Raw genomic sequence first — 22,119 nt, forward strand, 5'->3', positions numbered from 1 at the left:
TTCTCATCTCTGGAACCATTTTTGTAAACCTCTTCTGCACTCTCTCCAATGCATTCACATCCTTCCTATAGCATGGCACCCAAAAACTATACAAAATACTCCAGCTGAGGTCTAACTAGTGTCCAATACATGCTCAGCATAACCTCCTTGCTCTTGTACTCTATGCCCCAATTAATAAAGCCCAGGACACTGTGTGCTTTAATAACTGCTCTGTCCACCAGTCCTGCCACCTTTAATGACTTATACACATATACTCCCAAATCCCTCTGCTCCTGCACATCCTTTAGAGTTGTACCCCTTATTTTGTATTTTCTCTCTATGTTCTTTCCACCAAAATAAATCACCTCATCCCTTTCGGCATTGAACTTCATCTGCCACCTAACTGACCACTCCACCAACTTGGCTATGTCCTTTTCAAGTTCTACACTGTCCTCACACTTTACAATGCTTCCAAGTTTTGCATTATCTGCAAACTTTGAAATTGTTCCCTGCACACCAAGATCTAGATCATTAATATGTATAATGAAAAACAATGGTCCCAATACTGACCCCTGGGGAATTCCACTACAAACCTTTCTCCCACCCGAAAAATATCCATTAACCATTATCCACTGTTTCCTATTACTCAGGCAATTTTGTATCCACATTGCTACTGTCCCTTACTGGTGTCACTTATTGATAGCTATCTTACAAAATAAAAAAGCTAAAGATAAAAGTAACAGAGAACAAACACATTCCATTGTTTGATTTCCATTCTAAAAAAATTCCAATAGGGTCCAAGCAAAAGAAAAAAAATCTTTTGGTGCTGGTATGTTATCTGCACTTACTTGATATTGGTTAACATTGTTTAGTGTGTATTTCTCTCTACTCCTGTTTAAAATTTCATAGCAGTTTGTTATGGTGGAGAAAAGGAACTGATTTGTTTTACTTTTTGCACCTATCCATGTGTGGCACAATGTACATCTCCCATTAACACCTTTTCAACTTCAACACAACAAAGTGCTAGCATTTTACATTCGACCAAAGCCTTGCACTGCAAAAAAGTTCAAAGGTGTCAGAAAACTCACTCCAGCTGGACTGAAGCAGAAGAGCCTGAAATTAATACAGCAGCCAGATATGCTGCATCCCACTTTAAGGGTGGTATTTCTATGGGCCTAGTAAACAAAGAAGCCTCCATCCATCCCCAACAAAGCTAGTTGAGTAAGAGGGATCTTGGAATACTACACCAGGAGTTCCCACATTCCAAGCCTAGAAGATCCTCAGGGCAGGATCAGCAACCAAATGCCAAAGCAGACAGACTTGGAACTCCAGTGGCTCAGGTGAGAACCATCCGAGGGACAAGGCTGAAGATTGTGGCCCAAACCCTGAAGATTGAGATACTTTTTTTTTTAAGTTGTCCCCTTCCATCGGGAATGGGGGGAGCATGTAAGTCTTCTTTAAATGAGCACTTCCCCTATGTACCAATTGATTTTGATCACTGCCTTAAAGACTCAAAAACAAGACAAAGGTGAGAAGACAGTGTTTATAATCAAAACAGACAGGTGGCATAGCGCACAATGTTTTATTAAAAAGTCATTTGCTCCTCAGTGACATTTTTGTGGGGTATGTGCACAAATAAAAAAAATAAATATGGTGGGTAATAAAGAGAGGTTAGTAAATTTTCCTTGGTTTAATATTCTTACAATTTAATAAATGACATAAAACAAACTTTTATTACTGTAATACTTGCACAATGCAAAATTTGCATGCCATGTTGCCAAGATCTACTCCGTTCTCTGCACATAATCGTAAGTTGCCAAAAACCATTCTTCAGTTGTGTAACCCTAGAATCAGGCTACCTACCAGTTCATGAATATCCTCTTGCTTTGGTACATAATATTGAATGCGATTGTCCACTGTAAACTTCAAACGCACATAGTGACCACCTGGCTCCAAATTTTGTACCTACAAAATATAAAGCACTAGAAATTTATAGATGTGGATTAAAAATAAAACCCTACCTTGCTCTGGTTAATAGAAATATAATGACTGATATTCCATTTTTCAAACAATTTGATGTTTACCACAGAATACACAGAAAAAAAAGACTTGAAATTACTTAGCTCTATAACAAGTTCTATAAAATGTCTATGATTCAATGCCAATAGGTGAAGTAGAAAGAGGAACTGCTTTCAAACTCCTTTACTGTATGGACTTTATTAAGTAATACACAAAAGAGTGAGAATAGTAGAACAAGTAGAAAATATCTTGATCAAAATATCTAGCTCTTGGTACAGTACAAGAGGCCATTTGGTCCATTGTGCCTGCGCTAGCCAAAGAAGAGCTATCCAGGCCAATCCGACCTTCCAGTTCGTGGCCCATAGCCTGGTCAGCCACAGCCCTTCAAGTGCGTATCCAAAAACTTTTTAAAATGCAATGATGGTTTGAGCCTCTACCATCCTTTAGGCAGAGTTCCAGATCCCCACCAGCCTCTGGGTGAAAAAAAAATCTCAACTCCTTTTTAATCCTTCTACTAATTACATTAAGTTTATGTACTCTGGTTGTATACCTCTCTGCCAAATGAAATAAATCTTTCCTATCCACTCTATCTAGACCCATCATAATTTTATATACTGCAATTAAATCTCCTCTGTGCCTCCTCTGTTTCAAAGAAAACAACTCCAGCCTATCCAATCTTTCCTCACAGCTAAAATTTTCCAGTCCTGGCAACATCTTCATAAATGCCCTTTGTACCCTTTCTACTTTTTTTTAATCATAACTGTGCACCTGCTCAGTGTTTTGATTTGAATGATAATACTTAAGTATTAAAATGCTAATATCAAATAAATTAAACAAACATAAGATTTCACTGTCATTCATCTGAACTTAAATGTATGAGGCATGATTGAGAAATTTGCAGATGACACAAAAATTGGCCTATAGTTCATAGTGAAGAGGACAGCTGTTGTCTCCAGAATGGTTTAGTTAAGTGGGTAGAAAAGTAGCAAATGGAATTCAATCCAGAGAAGTGCAAAATAATGCATTTGGGGAAGGAAAATAAAGCAAGGGAATGCTCAATAAATGGGAAAATATTGAGAAGTGAGAATCCTTGGAGTGTAAGTCCACAGGTCCCTGAAGGTGGCAGGACAGGTGGACAAGGTGGTAAAGAAAGCATATGGAATTATTGGACAAGGTATTGAATACAAAAGCAGTGACGTAATGCTGGAACTGTATAAAACACTGGTTAGGCCACAGCTGGAATTTTGAATACAGTTCTGGTCACCACAGCCTGAATTTTCCCGTCGGCGATGTGGGGGTGGGGCCCACTCACCGACAGGAAAATGACATGGGATGACATCGGGAGGAACCCCCGGCGTCATCCCAGTCCACTTAAATTTTGAGGAAGGTGGGCAGACAGCGAAATCAGCTGTCTGCCTGCCGACCTGTCAATGGCCAATTAAGGCGATTGACAGAGTAATTAAGATAGTTAAAGGCCATGCCCATCCAACCTTAAGGTTGGCGGGCAGGCCAGGAGCCCCAGCAGGCAATAGAAAAAACATAAAACTTCATCCACTGGCGGGATGAGGTTTCATGCGCGCTTTAAAAATGTTTACTAAATTTTATGTGATATTTATTAACATGCCCCATCTCATGTGACATGGTCACATGAGGGGGATATGTTAATTTTTTTATTTTTATATTTTTTAAGTTTGTAAAACTTTCACTGATCTCCCTGAGACAGCACTTAGTCTTCCCGCTGGGCAGGTCGCTGGGTCTTAATTGGCCCGCCCATTTAAAGTGGCGGCAGGGCCCGCTCCGGTGATGGAGTTTGGCTGCCCGTCTACCGCCGAGCCAGTGGGGCACACCCGCCAACTTAGGGCAAAATTCTGCCCCACATTACAAGGAGGACAAAATTGCTCTGGAGAGTGTACAGCGGAGATTTACAAGAATGTTGTCAGAGCTTGAAAATTGCATCTATGAAGAAAGATTGGATAGGCTAGGATTGTTTTCCTTAGAACAAAGGAGCTGAGGGTGACCTAATTGAGATGTACAAAATCATGAGGGGCCTAGATAGTATAGATAGGAAAGACCTGTTTCCCCTAGCTGCGGGGTCAATTACCAGGGGGTACAGATTTAAGGTGATTAGTAGAAGGATTAGGGGGGACACGAGGAAAAATTTTTTTCATCCAGAGGGTGGTGGACATCTGGAATTCACTGCCTAAATTGGTGGTTGAGGCTGAAAGTTTCAACTCATTTAAAAGGTATCTGGATATGTACCTGAAGAGCTGCAACCTGCAAGGCTACGGACCAAGTGCTGGAAAGTGGGTTAAAAAAATGAGTGGATAATTTCCTTTATTCTCTTTCTATGGCTGGCACACACATGATTGGCTGAGTGGCCTCTTTCTGTGCTGTAACTTTTCCACACTTTTATGGTTCTATTCTTCAAACTAATAAAAATTAGGGATAATGGATTTATTCCTCAACTGGTGCTTTTATACACTAAAATTCTCAGGCATGTGACAGATAAAACCATTTTGTCTAAAGTTCTGTGATTGTTAAGCAGTTGTTAAGCGTGATATTGTCATCAAAAGCTTACTTATTTGCTTACTATTTAAAGATTTACCCTCAAGGAAGTTTTTGATGCCCTGCTGCATTACATACTCTTTCTGAAAAATAATTTTGATATTTTCACAGAATTCAGTTCAAAGCATGCCAGATCATATGATGGAACATCATGAAGAACTCAGATCAAACTATACTATTGGTATTCTGGGGATCAATAACTGTGATGAAATGTGACAAATGCATTGTCCAAACTCATTAAATTCATGGAAGTCTGAGAACCCATACCTGCTATAAATAAAAGCATGCAAGCTAGTTTCTATGATTTGAAAGTAATAGTAATAATAATTCACTAGCCATCAACCCAATCAACCCTGGCTCAGAAATTAAAGTTATTTCTTACTTTATTGCGAATCTTCTCCCCTATAGATGTTGGTAAAAATTTGACGTGGAGGGACATTTAGTTGGCCGTTTGTGAAATTAATAAAGATAACAAAATATTAAAATATAAATACAAATATTAAGAAACAAAATAATGTTCCTCCCATCCACAAGGGTCACCGTTTTAGTTTTGTTCAAGCTCAGGGATACTATTGTTTGTTTCTGGTACACACACAACTAGTTAATTTTGGTTTCCCAAATAGAATCTGCTTTTGAACCTGTCTCAAAAAACGTAGCAAAGTACAGCAAGGACAAAAAGAATGTGTAATATTATAAACATTTAATGCAGTTAACTAAACTTTGAGCATCTCTTATAATGATACTTACTTAAACATTGTCATAATTGCATTCCCATTAAACACATGCTTAATCAAAAGGATCATAAAAGTGTACGAGAACCCATCCTAAGAATTTGGGACATAGGATGCAGAATGAAATGTTATTGAAAACGTGTGGTTTTTTTCTTAATATTCCTACACCCATACCACATAGCTGGATATCTATAACTACTGCTTTATTACATGCTCATTCACATTCAACAGGCATTCAAAAACAACACGTGAGATGGCAATGCAGGATGTCATGTGTAGCAACCCTACCAGCACTAATTTGCCTTATATTATTACTGTAGGTTGATATTGTCTGAGCAAATAGTTACTTTAGACTATTTTATGAGATGGAACTTTCCCTAAACTATGTGTTAAGATTTTGAATCCTAGTTATATGATGCTTTTAATGACTTTTTTTTTCTTCAAAATAAAATAAGTTATTCATAAGGCTTCTTTGTATTTTTAAAAGTTTTATACCGGAACTGAGAAGTCCACATGCTTCAATTCTTAGTGACAAGAGCATACACTTTTAATGCAAATAACAATGCTGTTGATCAAAAAAGCAGCACAATGTTGGGAAAAAAATTGAAGCATATCTTTACACACTATAAGATTAATGGAAATATTAAATTATAATTTATTCATAACTTTAGAGAGGAGTTAAGATTTCCAAAATGACCACTAAGGATATGCAATAAATAGTTAAAAGGTTAAATATTGAAACACAATTTAATAATATGGAAAACATTTGTCAAAAATGTTTCAGTGCATCTTACTAGAATTAACTATTCAGCATCCTAAATTTCATTGCAGGCTTTTAAAATTACTCAAGTTAATTGAATAAATGAAAAGACTTGATACTTATGCATGTACTTCCGTGACATCAATTATCATCCAAATAAAAATTTTGGAAACCACTGTCATAAGTGGGTGTATTCCCCCACCGCTCTCACAAATGACATGAAACTGGACTTTAAAAGAAGATTGTCTGATCCTTAAAAGTCTGTAATGAAATGCTTGATATCTGAATCATACTACCGTACCAGAACTCTTCAGGTTCTTAACTCACATTGTGATTTGAAGTGAGAAGATGCAGATCAAACAAAAAGGTAAATGTGCATGAGCTGATGCAGGAGACAGGAGAGAAAACACAGGTAACAAGAAGTTATAATGCGGAAGGCGGCTTTGGAACAATTCATAACAAACTATATTCACATTTGTATATTGAGTGAATACAGCCATAAATGGCAAAACATGCATACACAGATAGATGTGTGGCTGATAGTGATTTAGACCATGTCGGGCATATTTTAACTGAACCTAAATTTTGACTCAGAAGACAGTGTTGCTTGATGATATTTAGAAAAACACTCAAATGTCTCACTGAATGATTAAAAAATGCTGCGTTTATGGCATACTGACGAGCAAACTACCTCCACCAACCTCCCAACAGCCCATCACACTCCCTACCCCACCCCCCCCTCCCTCCCCACCAACACCACCTCTACCGTAAGGCTTGCAATACAGCTCCTGAAAAAAGTGCATTCAACATGGAGGGACTTGTAATGCTAACATAATCTCACTTCCTTTAAAATTGCACCACAAAGTGAGACAATAACATTACATCTATATCTTTGCTTTCATCACAATAACTCCCACATTAAATATAATTCAAACAAGGTCTGAAAATCTGGCAAACCTTTGCACATACATATTTTCATAAATCATAGGTTTATTTCAAATCTATCAGCAAAATTAGAAACATGTTAAGGAACAAAGTTTGCATAATTATTTTAAAAATAAACATATTGTCCCTAATAAAAATAGGAGGGTAAAAAATTAGGAGAATAAATTACTATAGTTAAGAACAATTGTGGGAGTGGGCACACCTAATTTATCAGAGCACAATCTTGATAATTTGAGGCAAATTAATTTTACCTTCATGTTGTATAAATACATACTCATGGCTGTACATAAACAAAACCAATCCATCTTTGTCAATTATGGTTCTCTTCTTTCATCCTCTGTACATATATATTCTTGTGTGTATTTTGAATGTATCTACACTTCTATATCTATAAATGCTGCTTAAAGGTTCCTTGCACTTGAGAAGAAATACTGAGTGGCAGTGCTAGTTACTTACAGACTTTTTACTGCTTCAATTCTATTTTTGTACAGACTGTTTTTGGGGGTTGACATCCAATATTTATTTTAGTATACAATACATTCAATACAATACAGATAAATGTTCCTCTGTTCATTCTGATAATATTCGTATTTCTGTATTACAGACTAAGATCATTTAGTTTTTTTGTGTGTGTTTTGAACCACCACATAGAAAAATACAAATCATTGGCGAAATTATACTGGGATGCAAACAAACAGCTACAGTATTAGGGTTGGGGAATCAACATCAAAATTGCAAAAATACATGACTATTCGGATATTACTAAGCTGGTTGCTTATTGTGAAGCAAAGAACGAATTTTTCAAGGTAATAATGCGAAAGAAGATTTGAAAGCTTTGAAAATGTCAGTAACAGAGGAGAAAATAAAAATTAAACAGCTGAATTAAGTAAGGATTTATTGAGCAAAAAATAATTATTAAACTTTTACAATGTGTCATCAATTGCAATAAAATATTTTCATTGTACAATCAATCTTTTGAAGTTCTGTCGGATCCTTTATTTAGCCAACAACTACATTTCAAAGTAATTTTGTCAATAATCAACTCCTCTAATAATTACTTGTTGAAAGTATATTGAGAATTAATCTTGGACATACCTTACAGGCCACTTCAAGAATTTCCTGTGCTGAGTTCCCTGGATGTACAACAACCAAAATGGGTTGATCATCTGGTAAACAGACCCATGTAGGCACGAGGAAATCAGTAACCCAGTTGTCACTTTCATGTGTTTGTTGATGAATACTCATGGTTAGGCTCTTTTCTCTCTGTAGGAAAGGCCAGTAATAACCTACACTCAAATTCTTTGTCACAGTTAAGTCAATATAAAAAAGTTAAGAATACAGAAACATGCTTTGGTAATTTCTTTATGCAATACAATACACTGACATAATGCATAGCTATTTCAAAATAATGTCACAAAAAGGAAAACTCCAACATCAGCATCCATTTTATAAAGAACAGACTAACATTAACCTTTTTTCTACTTCTGTTGATGTTTCACATTTTCTTGCTCCAAAGGGGTGTTGACAACATTCCAGGAGCCTGGCTAGGTGGAGTTGCTGAACATAACAACTATAGGTTACTGAATTAAAAATTTGCAAAAGTGCTATCAAAAGCTCAGGGTGCTTTAATGACTCATTCTTCTAAACTATGATAATTTAAATTCTTCACATTATCAATACCTTCAACTCCACTAAGCCAGTTATAACGAGCTGCATTTATGTAGTGCCTTTAACATAGTAAAATGTGCCAAGATGCTTAACAACAGTGATATCAAAAAAAAATTTGCCAACAATCCACTGAAAGACCTATCAGGACAGATGGCCAAAAGCTTGATGAAACAGGTAGTTTTTAAAGGTGCATCTTGAAATAGGAGAGAGGGATAGAGAGCTTTAAAGGAGGAAACTCAGAGCTTATAATCATAAATGAATTGAATCATAGAATGGTTCCACCACTGGAGGAGGCCATTTGGCCCTTTGTGTCCATGGTGGTTCTCTGCAAAAGGAACTCGGCTAGTTCTCCTCCCCCACCCTTTCCCCATAACTTTGAAAATCTCTCTCTTCAGGTACTTATCCAACTCTCTTTTGAAAGCAATAACTGAATCTGCCTCCACCATACTTTAAGGCAGTGTATTCCAGATCCTAACCACTCGTTGCATAATAAAGTTTTTCCTCGTGTCGGCATTAGTTCTTTTACCAATCACCTTCAACTGGTCGCCTCTGGTTCTCAACCCTTCTGCCAATAGGGCAATTCAGCCCCTCAAACCTGCCCCACCATTCAGTGAGATGGATTCCCCCATGAAGGAAGCCATCCTCTCAGTATCTACCCTGTCAAGCCCTTTTTGACACCTCTCTAAAGCCATTACATAATTTCAAAAGTACAGTGCCCAGAATTAAATACAATACTCCAATTGAGGCTGAACCAGTGTTTTCTAAAGGTTCATCATGCTTTCCTTCCTTTTGTACTCCATAATCGATTTATAAAGCCCAGGATCCTGTCTGGCTTTTTAACCAATTTCTCAACCTGCCCTGCCACCTTCAACAATATCCTCAGATGTCTCTGACGCCCCTTTTAGAATTGCATCCATTATTGCCTTTCCTCATTCTTCCTACCAAAATGTATTACTTTACACTCTTTTGGTCTTTCAGTGAATTATGGAATATGGGGAACAGGCAGGGAAGTGGAATTTAAGCCAAGATCAGCCATGTTCTCATTGAAAGGTGCAGCAGGCTCAATGGGCCATATGGTCTACTCCTGATCCTATTTATTGCGTTCTCATGTACACTCCTCCATTAAATTTCACATTCCATATGTTCGCCCATTCCACTAGCTTGTCTATATCCTCCTGAAGGTTATCACTATTTTCCTCACAATAATTCCAAGTTTAGTGTCATCTGCAACTTTTGAAACTGTGCCTTGTACACCCAGGTCATAAATATACACCATGGAAAGCAGTGGGCCTAGTTCCAACCCTGGAGAACCACACTGCATAGCTTCCTCCATTCAGAAAAACAACTGTTCACCATTACTCTGCTTCCTGTCACTCGGCCAACTTCGCATGCAGGCTGCCACTGTCCCTTTAATTTCATGGGCTTCAACTTTTCTAACAGCTTATAATGTGGCACTTTATCACACACCTTTTGGAACTCCATGTACACCACAACTGCCTTACCTTCATCAACCCTCTCCATTACCATATCAAAAAACTCAGTCAAGTTAGTTTGATGGGATTTGCAGTTAAAAAATCAGGGCTGGTTTTTCTTAACTAATTCACATTTATCCAAGTGACCATTAATATTGTCTTGAGGCTTGGCTTAGGGCCTTGGCAGCTGAAAATTTGGCCCAATAGTGGAGCGATTAAAATCAAAAATGCACAAGAGGCCAAAATTGGAAGAGCACAGAAATTCTGAAGACTTGTAGGTATATAAGACCATAAGAAATAGGGTCAGGAGTATGCCATTTGGTCCCTCAAGCCTTCCCCGCCATTCAATAAGATCGTGACTGGCCTGATTGTGGTCTTAACTCCACTTTCCTGCTGGCCCTCATAACCCTGACTCCTCCCTTGTAGATCAAAAATCTATCTAACTCAGTCTTGGTTTTTTTTCAATGACCCAGCCTCAACTGCTCTCTGGGGTAGAGAATTTCAAAGATTAATGACCCACAGAGAAGAAATTCCTCCTCATCTGTCAGAAATGGGAGGTTCCTTATTTTGAAACTGTGCCCCCAAGTTTTAGACTCCCTTACAAGAGGAAACATACTCAGCATCTACACTGCCAAGCCCCTCCAGAATCTTCTGTTTCAATAAGATCACCTCTCATTCTTCTAAAACCAATGAGTAAAGGCCCAACCTGCTCAGCCTTTCCTCATAAGACAAACCCTGCATTGCAGGAATCAACCTAGTGAACCTTCTCTGATCTACTGCCAATGCAAGTATACCCCTCCTTATTAAGGAGACCAAAGTGTATGCAGCGCTCTAGGTGTATTTTCTCCAATGCCCTGCACAGTTGTAGCAAAACTTCTCTACCTTTATACTCCATCCCACTTGCAATATAGACCAACAGTGGGGAGGTGGTGGCGTGGTGGTACTGTCACTGGACTAGTAATTCAGACACCCAGGGTAATGATCTGGGGACCCAGTGAAATTTGAATTCCTTAAAAATCTAAAATTAAAGTCTAGTGATGACTTTGAAACCATTATCGATTGTTGTACAAACCCATCAGGTTCACTACTGTCCTTTAAGGAAGGAAATCTGCCATCCTTACCTGGCCTGGCCTACATGTGACTCCAGACCCACAGCAATGTTGACTCTTAAATGGCCTAGCAAACCACTCAGTTCTCAAAAGCAATTAAGGATGGGAAGTAAATGCTGGTCTAGCCAGCAACGCCCCCATCCCATGAACGAATAAAAAAAAAACATTCCTAATTATTTGCTGCACCTTCATGCTATCTTTTTATGATTCATGTACAAGAACACCCAGATACACAGCACTCTGCAGTCTCACTCTATTTAAATAATATTCTACTTTTCCATTCTTCTCACCAAAGTGAACAAACTCATATTTTCCCACATTAAATTTCATCTGCCAAATTTTTGCCCATTCACTTAACCTATCGATATCCTTTTGCAGACTCTTTGTATTCTCCTCACAACTTGCTTTCCTACCTATCTTTGTATCATCAAAAAATTTGGCTACAATACACTCGGTCCCTTCATCCAAGTCATTAATATAGATTGTAAATAGTTGTGGGCCCCAGCACAGATCCCTCTGGCACCCCACTAGTTATAGTTTGCCAGCTTGAAAATGACCCATGACCTTGTTTCCCGTTAGTTAACCAATCCTCTATTTGTGCTAATACATTACCCATAACACCATGAGCTCTTTCTTGTGCTGTAATCTTTTACGCAGCACCTTATCAAACACCTTGAGAAACCAAATGCACTATATCTAATGGTTCCCCTTTATCCACCCTGCTTGTTACATTCTCAAAGAGCTCTCATAAATTTAACACAATTCCTCTTTCATAAATCCATGTTGACTCTGCTTGATTGTATAAAATTTTCCAGCTCTTGCTACTACTTTCTTAATAACGGATCCCAGCCTTTTCTCATTAACAGATGTCAGGCTAACTGGTCTGTAGTTTCCTGTTTTCTGTCTTCCTCCTTTCTTGAATAGAGGTGCTACATTTGCAGTTTTCCAATCCACTGGAACCTTTCCAGAATCTGGGGAATTTTGGAAGATTACAACCACTTCACGCACTATTACTACAGCCACTTCTTTTTTAAGACCCTAGGATGCAGGCCATCAGGTCCAGCCAACTTGTCAACTTTTAGTCCCAAGTCCTAGTACTTTTTCTCTACTGATCATGATCGTTTTAAGTTCCTCCTTCCCTTTTGCCCCTTGATTTCTACTTAATTTTGATACTGAAATAAGGAGGAGCAAGGCTATGGTGGGGTTTGAAAACAAGGGCGAGAATTGTAAAATTTAGGCATTGTTGGAGGGAGAGCCAGTGAAGGCCAGAAAGCGTGGGGGTGATGGGTTAGTGAAACAGGCAGCCAGCTAGGAGAGCATCAGAATAGTAAATTCTTGAGGTAACAAAGGCATGAATGAAGGATTCAGCAGAAGTACTGAGGCACAGTCAGAGTTGAATAATGTTAAAGCGGTGGAAGTAGGTAGTCTGGATCATGGTGCGGGTATGTAGTCGTATACTCATCTTGGGGTCTTACATAATACTAAGATTCTGAATGGCCTTGCTCAGCCTCAGACGGTTGCCAGAGATGGAAATGGTAGACAGGGGAACAGAGTTTGTGGTGGGGACCAAAGACAATGGCTTCAGTCTTCCCGCTACAAGCTTTTGACCACAGTGTCTCACTTCAGTAGTCTGCAAATCTCAAACATGACACTGAGAAAGAACTGCATGAAGGGCAGCTGCTTATTCAGATGCAGAGAAAAATCAATTCACAACAAAGCTCAATTTTGCACCTTCTGACACATTTCTTGGCAGTGAGCTTCGTGGGACATAGGCAAAAGGTTTAGCAGTGCATCATCCATTAATATAGTTGGTGCATGCCTTTGGAATAGTAAGGAATGGAGAGGGCAATGGAGAAAACATTGCTTTCAAAATTAAAAAATTATAGGCCCAAATCTCTTGTTCAGGATCTGAACCTTGATTTCTGACCTGAACAGACAAAAAAAAAATACATGTTTTCCTCTGATGCTTCAGGGCAGTCTTCTGATGGAGAATCCTTCCAAACTGACTCAGCACAGGAAGCCTTGGAGGGAGCAGCGGAGGGAATCCATGCAGAAACCATGCCCTCCTTTTTAAGGCACTGGTTGCCCTATTCTTTAAGTAGAATTTAAATGTCCCAAAGCTTCTATGAAAAGCTACAGAAGGAAAATAAGTGTGTAAGGGTTAGTGTGGGTAAGGAAGAGAGGTGGGTAAGCTAAGCGGGTAAGGGGGTAGGGTGGATGGGGTAAGTGGTAAGGGGGTAGATGGGTAAGGTAAGTGGGTAGTGTGGTAGGTGGGTAGGGTGGTGAGGTCAGATCGGGGGAGGGAGTTTGGCGTGTCGGGGATGCGGGGCTAGTCAGGTCAGGTCAACAGGAGAAATCCGGGGTTGGGATGGGAGTCGGGGGAAGTCAGTGAGAGTGATTGAGGCTCAGTTGTATAGTTACCCAGGTGTTAGACCAGGTTTTAATCTGTCTGACATTTCCTGAGTAACTATTCTAGTAAGTAAGTTGGAACTGTCCAAAGTCTCCGACTCAAACTCAGGGTTGTAGACTTTTCCGGAGGGTCCAGGTGCAGGGGAATTGCCCATCAGAAGTTCAAACTTCCTGGGCAATTCCCAAGGAGTCACTGCATTGGGATTTCCAAGGGAGCCCATAATGCATTTGGCAGGGAGTGGTATGTCTGGTCTCTGACTGTCTGGAGACTGGGTGTTCTGGACCATAATATTATTCATAATTCTACACAACAGTTTGAAAAAAGGCACCGATCAAAATAACCCAAACTTAAAAACCTTATTGGTAGCAGTGCAAAATGAATGCAGCCTGCTTAAAGTAATCCAATTTGCATCACCCACCCAGTGTTGGAATGATCAGCACCAAGTTACCTGCCTGGGAGCATAAACAAAATACAGGAGAAGCAATTTCCCCTTTAGGAGGTTTGTGATGTTGTGACATTGGCACATCAACAAAGTTCCCCATGTGACCTCTTTCATTTCTTGTTTGATACAAGGCCAGGCCCGTCCCAGGGTTTTAGCTTTAATTTTTTTGCCAACTTCAGGGAAAACATTCCATATACTTGCAGTTCAAAAGGAAACAAAAAATAAATTTTATTTCAAAGATTTACTGTTTTTCGTAGTTTAGTACAGTCATTCTTGTTCATTCTTGGTTTTAAGGTTTGCAATTTTTCTTTACACTGTTGAATCGTTAATCAAGATGTACATTAATAGCTTTAAATGTTGTGTTAAACATCCATAGCTTTTTTGTTTATATAGTAAATATCTAAAATGCATCCATGGTTCCTGTCTTTTTCGAAGATCTTTGTTATTTTTAGATTGCATGCAGCCAGACCAACTTTACTGTCTTAATTCATGTTCACTTAGTCATTTATAGATACTGAAAGGAGTTCCCTTGTTACAATGGGCTCCACCCTGGTGCCAGGGTTACAAATAGAATAGAGGGGTTTGATTTTCCCTCTAGCACTTTTACCTAATTATGCCTTATGTTGTTGTGCATGCAACTGGTAGAAAGCAAGTGTCAGCTTGCTTTGTTAAGTAGTATTGCTGCCTCAAAGTCAGGGGTTTTAGAGTTCAAGCTTTACTCCAGGCTTATGTACATACTCTAAGCTGACACTTCAGTATAGAACTGAAGGAGTGCCATGTTTTCAAAATGTTGTTTTTTCAGATTAGATATGAAACTGAAGCCCCACCTGCATTTATTACTGCAAGTAGAAGTTTCCAAGCCACTTTTTAAATAAGAACAGGTAAGTTCCCACAGCAGGAAAGCAAACTAGCAGCTGCATTTGCCTACATAAAAATGATTACATTTAAATAAGTATTTCATTGACTATGAAGCACTTTGGGAATCCTGAGGACACAAACAATGTTATACAAATGAAAGTTCCATCTTGCTTTCTGAACTGATGCTGTGCATTTTAATTCTAAAGATGCCCCAAAGGCATGCAATGAAAATGTTTTCAGCAAAGTCAACATCAAATATCAGGAACCTCAATTTATCTATTACCTAGACAAAAGTTTGAACTCTTTTTATCTGTCTGGGAAGACAGCTGAGAGGGCAAAGGTATACATAAAGAGTTTTTTGAGGCAAAAAAAGTTGGAAGGGCAGTTAGGTTTGGTAAAGGGATGTGGTGTGATGGCCTATGCTAAGGCAAAGAGGTTAGAAATGCTTGAGGAAAGTTAGAAGCGATGCTTCCACAAAGCTGCCTGGCCATGTGGCCATGTAACAACCCAAAAGTTCCTGCACAGGTTATGCACACAGGGGTCAATCACACTAAATTACTATGCATGTGTGGCCACACAAGGAAAATTGAAGGGATAATGCACTTAAACAAATTGCCTACACACTACAAAAAAAAGAGGGTACATTGGTTAGAAGACCTTCTGTTTACATATTCATCTAACTCTGAAATAAAGCAGCTTAACAATTAATTTCAGACTCACCTTACCTTTTTGAGAGTCACATACCTAGTATTAATTTGGTACACCTTCTAAAATAATGAGCAAGCATACAGAAGGACATGCATAAAAAGCACAATATCCAGTTAATATTTCAAGGGGGACATATAGTTGCATCTCCAGGTTACTCTGTTATGGAAGTAAACGTTACACAGTATGAGTCAATTCTACCATGTAAGTGACATGAGACCCGATACCAACTAATTCGAGAAATTAAATACAACAACCCAAATTTGTAACATCCATCCTTTTAGCATTGGGAACTTTTCGCCGAATATGATTTTACTCAATACCAACCTACATACTGCATTGGAACTAATGTCATCACTCATACTTCTGGCCATCCTGAATGGCCTTTGTGAGATAAGCTAATTGGCTGAGATAGTCAGACTACATGATTCCTATCTCCTTCCATTCTTAGGAATGTAAGAGTATCTGAAACTGCTGCAAAGCTAATGTAATTGGGCAGAAAAATGGCAAATGAAATTTAATGCAGACAGGTATAAAAAGTAGCCCAAATCGTAAGGAACAACTGGCCACAGAAGGACTCTGGAAAATTGCTTTGTCTGAGAACAGATAGAGGTCACATGGGGTTCTCGTCTGATGTCACTGTATTGTACCATCACAAACCTCAAACAGGAAAATATCCTTTAAGCAATGATCTTCCCCAGGACTGTAACCTGATGCCAATTCATGGAGGAAGCTGTCTATGAAGAAAAGTGTCAGAGGTAGGTAATCTATTTTTCTGATCTGCTGATGGTACCAGTTACTGATAGTGTTTTATCTTTTCAAACACTAGATGGCATATGCAGCTTGCTAACAAGAATTCAGTTTTAATTAGCAAATGTAACCCATTTAAAACTGCTACACCTCAAGGTGATTATTCATTCAATATATTACAGTACAACCCCCTCATTTGCTTTTAAATAGCAAAATCATTCAATACATTGTACAATTTTGAACTGAAGCTCTACCATATCTTCCAAGTTATAATTGAGCCCTTGTTAACAGTACATTTCAGCCTTTGATGACAATTTCTTGTAACATTGGCCTGAATTTTGTGGCCAGTGGCGAAGCAATTGTTCCTGTCCTGGTCTCAAAGGATGTTTCCCACAAAGATCTAGCGATCTCTTTAGTGTGGCTTTCCCCCATCCCAATGGCAGCTTAAATCTGTTGCCAAATCAAGGAACATCTTGGTATGCAGATGCAGTGTTGTCAAAAAGCAGGTAGGCAACCAATCGCATTGAAGTATTCACACAGAGCAAATTAAGGAGTCTAAAGCACTTAAAATCTTTCACTTTTAACTTGAGTTTTCAGAAAGCAAAATATATGTACCTTGTATTATGTTAGAACCTAATATAAAGTTAACAAGACATGTTTAAAAATTATGTTTTTAAAAGATGTGGAACTTTTACTCACTGCGAACAGATTTGACATCTCAAAAATGTAAAATTATTTTTCAGAGCCAGTGAGTGTTTACCAAGAATTATGAAGTCTGTATGGCAATATAAACCTGGCTATACCTCATTCAATAAGGCGCAACTTTCTGTCAGGTAAAAACCCACACGGTTCCTTTAGACAAGGAAATCTGCCATCGTAACCTGATCTGGCCTACACGTGACTCCAGACCCACAGCAATGTGGTTGACTCTTAAATGCCCTCTGAAATGGCCTAGCAAGCCACTCAATTGTGTCAAACTGCTTCAAAATCTAAAAGGAATGACACCAGATGGACCACCCAGCATCCACCTACGGCCCTTGGCAAACCCAGCCCTGTACAGTTCTCCTTACTAACAGCTTACACCAAAATTGGGAAAGCAGTCCTACGAGTCGCGCAGACGAGTCAAGCAACAGCCTGACACAGTCATCCTCATGGAATCATAGTTTATAGACAATGTCCCCAGACACTATCCTCATCATGGTAAGTCTAGACTACTTTAGGACTCGGCTAGTTTGATCAGTAGTGGTGCTACCAAGACTCTATTGGTGATGGATATTGAAGCCCCTCGCCCTGAGTACATTTTGTGCCCCTTCCACCCTCAGTAAGTCCTGCCCCATCGACAGGACAGACCCACCAGAGGTGGTGTCACAGTGATATACAGTCAGGAGGAAATTATCCTGAGAGCCCTCAACTTTAACTCTGGACCATATGAAGGCTCACGGCATCAGGTCAAACGTGATCAAGGCTACCTTCTGCTGGTTACTGGCTACCAATCCCCCCTCAGCTGATGAATCAGGACTCCTCCGTATTGAACACCATTTGGAGGAAGTGCTGAGGGTGGAAGGGGAACAAAATGTACTCTGGGTGAGGAGCTTCAATATCCATCACCAATAGAGGCTTGGTAGCACCACTACTGACCAAAATGGCCGAGTCCAAAAGTACTCTAGACTGGGCTTTGGAAGGTGGTGAAGAGGCCAACGATTGGGAAAAGCCAACTTGAGCTCATCAATCTACCTGTCGCAGATACCTGTCCATGACAGTATTGGTAGGAGTGACCGCCACACTATGCTTGTGGAGATGAAGTCCCATCTTCACACTGAGGATACCCTCCATCATGTTGTGTACCACTACCACCTTGTTAAAAGGGATAGGTTTTGAACAGATCTAACTCAAACCCAGGCATCCATGAGGTACTGTGGGCCATCAGCAGCAGCCAAATTGTACACAACCACAATCTGTAACCTCATGGCCCGCCATATCCCCCACTCTAGCATGACCATCAAGCCAAGGAATCAGCCCTGGTTCAATGGCGAGTAGAGGTGGGTACGCTAGGAGCAGCACCATGCATACCTAAAAATGAGGTGTCAATCTGGTGAAGCTACAACACAGGGCTTCTTGCATGCCAAACAGCAAAAGCAGTATGCGATAGACAGAGGTAAGCAAACTTACAACCAAAGGATTAGTTATAATCTTCACAGTCCTGCCACATCCAGTCGTGAATGGAGGAGGACAATTAAACAACTAGCAGGAGGAGGCGGCTTCACAAATACCCCCTTCCTCAATGATGTGCACATCAGTGCAAAAGACAAGGCTGAAGCATTTGCAGCCATCTTCAGTCACAAGTGCCAAGTGGGTGATCCATGTCGACTTCCTCCAGAGATCCCCAGCATCAAGCATGCCAGTCTTCAGCCAATTTAATTCACTCCACGCGATATCAAGAGACAGCTGAAGGCACTGGATGCAGCCAAAGCAATGGCCCTGACAATATTCTGGCAATTGTACTCTGGACTTGTGTTCCAGAACTAGCTGTGCCCCTGGCCAAGCTGTTCCAGTACACTGGCATTTACCGGCTATGTGGAAAATTGCCTATGTTCTGTCCACAAAAAGTAGGACAAATCCAACACAGCCAATTACCACATCATCAGTCCACTCTCGATCATCAAAGTGATGGAAAGTATCCTCGACAGTGCTATCAAGCAGCACTTACACAGCAATAACCTGCTCACTGACGCTCAGTTTGGGTTCCGTCAGGGCCACTCAGCTCCTGACCTCTTTACAACCTCGGCCAAAAGAATGAACAAAAGAGCTGAACTCAAGAGGTGAGGTGAGAATAACTGCCCTTGACATCAAGGCAACATTTGACCAAGTGTGGCATCAAGGAGCCCTAGTAAAACTGGAGTCAATGGGAATCAGGGGAACAGCTATCCAATGGTTGGAGTCATACTTAGCATACAGGAAGATGGTTGTGGTTGTTAGAGGTCAATCATCTAAGTTCTGGGACATTACTGCAGGGGTTCCTCTGGGTAGTGTCCTAGACACAACCAGTTTCAGCTGTTTTATAAGTGATCTTCCCTCCATCACAAGTTCAGGAGTGGGGATGTTCACAGATGATTGCACAATATTCAGCACCATTCACGACTCCTCAGATTTTGAAGCAGTCCATGTCCAAATGCAGCAAGACCTGGACAATACTCAGGCTTGGGCTGATAAGTGGCAAGTAACATTCACACCACACAAGTCCCAGGCAATGACAGTCTCCAACAAGATAGAATCTAACCAACGTCCCTTGACATTCAATGGCATTACCTTTACTGAATCCCCTGCTAACATCATCCTGGGGATTACCAGAAAGTGAACGGGACCAGCCATATAAATACGTGGCTACAAAAGCAGGTCAGAGGCTGAGAATTCTGCATTGAGTAACTAATTTCCTGGCTCCCCAAAGCCTGTCCGTCAACTACAAGGCACAAGTCAGGGATGTGATGGGATACTCGCCACTTGCCTGATGAATGCAGCTCCAACAACACTCAAGAAGCTCAACGCCATCCAGGTCAAAGCAGCCCACTGGTTGGCATCATGCAACACCTTAAACATTCACTCCTTCCACCACTGACACACCATCTACAAAGTGCACTACAGAAACTCACCAAGGTTCCTTCAATAGCACCTTCCAAACCCATGACCTCTACCACCTAGGGCAGCAGATATATGGGAACACCACCACCTGCAAATTCTGCTCCAAGCCACACACCTTCCTGACTTGGAACGATATCACTGTTTCTTCACTCTCACTGGATCAAAATCCTGGAATTCACTTCTTAGCAGCACTCTGGGTGTTCCTGCAACATAAACTGCAAGGCGGCAGCACACCACCACCTTCTCAAGGGCAATTAGGGATGGGCAAAAAATGCTGGCCCAGCTGGTGACACCCACATCCCATGAATGAATAAAAAAACAATGAGACTAACAGCATTAAGAGTGATTGCAAAGGAGGCAACAATCTGTGGGAACCTCTAAAGTGCATACTAGGGAGCAGTGTAGACCCACTGGCAGCACATTTTAGATTTGGGCTATTCTGTGCATGTCCGAAGTCCCAAAGTTCCTGTCAGTTTCAGTGGCATGATGACAGTGAATGCTGACAGTTTCTCTATCTTTACCACAACAAATTCCTAGCGAATACATTGATGGATTTGAGATTGTTGCACCACAAAAACATAAACCAAATTACCAAAAGTGACAGCTGCTGATTAAACCAAGGAGTTCACTATTGCAGAAATGGTAGTTACCTAATATGCTTTCTAATCCTAATATGTTGCTAGGTATTCGTGTTCATCGCTGGGACTCTGGGCAATTATCTCCTAAAATTTCTTGCCCTGACTTTATATAATATATGCAAAAAATCATCCTGGGTCTTTTTCACATTTTCTGTACTGAAATTAACCAGTATGTAAATACATCTATTATAATTTTCCAAGATACATGAAGTCAGTTCAACACAGTGATGAAAAAGGTTTTGTTGTCAATTCTAATTGCTAAAAACTCAAGTTGTCATGATGCTGCCAACTAGAAAATAATTCACAGAAAAATCTATATATTGTACGTAAAGAAAGATGAATGGGCTGTTTCTGTATGAGCTACCAAATGGCTGTACAATCTAGCTGATTATCAACCTGAAACATTAACTCTATTTCTCTCTCCATAAATGCTGCCAGACCTGCTGAGTATTTCCAGCATTTTCTGTTTTTATTTCAGATTTCCAGCATGTGCTTTTATACGATCTAGTTCTCCAGTTTCACTAATTCAAGTTAGCTTACCGGAATTTGGTCCCTTTAGAAGATTTTTAATTTTAGTATTTTTATTCCAGTGTGTACTTCATGGAAAACAGAGTCAATTTCCTCAGCTGCTTTACTGCTTCCCATTTCACTGTTATAAAAATATCTTCAGTAGCTCCAATAAAACCAGGAACTCAGACTAGCCTCAGTCATCGTAAAGGTGGAGAACCCCTGGAAATCATGCTACTGGTTGAGGATGCACACAAGTTGTATTCCCAGTTGTTTGTTCTGTGGTGAGGTGGTCATGGACTACAGTAGGGAGAAGATATAATCTCAACTGCCTCTCAGCATCTGAGAAAATTGACATTTTTAAAAAAGTTTGGATGAGAGTATTTTTCTCCTTAAAACGAAGGAATATTTTTCATAAACATTTTCTTGGAAAACATAAACCTACCTTCCCTATTAATTGTGCAGTAAAATAAAAGAAATTAAGAAATGTGCATATGGGTATGATCATGTTATGAAGTGAAACTTGTGTAATTTTATCTCAGAAAAAGAAAGTGCTCTCAAATAATAAACTAAAATCAGTCAGATTGTTTTTTCATGCCATGGAGGAACCAACAATTTACTGAGGTAAAATTCCACCAGTACTTTGCCAAAATGGGCATTATTCATTTCTGAAGCTTGACAGTGAATTTGATCATGTGAGCATCACAGTCAAACCCAATGCTGTCCTCATTTGATGTCCATATGAACACAGCCAGCAGAGATTGTTCAAACAGCTAGCAAAAATCAGGCACCCTGGCCAAACTTTCCACCTCCCCCTTCCCTTACTCAGGGGAAGACAAATGTAGTAACCCTGCTCCTTAGCCAGATGGTAATACCCAAGGCTGAGATTGAAAGTAGATTTTCCTAGTCTATGTATCTCAACTAC

The 22,119-nt window shown here is 39.8% G+C and overlaps 1 protein-coding gene across 8 annotated transcripts in view; it reads right to left on the reverse strand.

Moving 5' to 3' along the window:
- The window catches only part of tiam1a (TIAM Rac1 associated GEF 1a), a 303,246-nt gene that overhangs the window by 127,716 nt on the left and 153,411 nt on the right, over nucleotides 1-22,119 (reverse strand). For 7 of the 8 annotated variants that reach the window (XM_041211695.1, XM_041211693.1, XM_041211698.1 and 4 more), the window contains 2 exons: nucleotides 8,095-8,262; nucleotides 1,843-1,944 (listed from right to left, as the gene is read on the reverse strand). In XM_041211695.1, coding sequence (XP_041067629.1) covers nucleotides 1,843-1,944; nucleotides 8,095-8,262 — 270 coding nt within the window. The remainder of the gene's footprint in view (nucleotides 1-1,842; nucleotides 1,945-8,094; nucleotides 8,263-22,119) is intronic. The other variant, XM_041211699.1, reaches the window with a different exon arrangement.

This window comes from Carcharodon carcharias, chromosome 18, assembly GCF_017639515.1.
Source record: "Carcharodon carcharias isolate sCarCar2 chromosome 18, sCarCar2.pri, whole genome shotgun sequence".
NCBI classification, from domain to species: Eukaryota; Metazoa; Chordata; class Chondrichthyes; order Lamniformes; family Lamnidae; genus Carcharodon; species Carcharodon carcharias.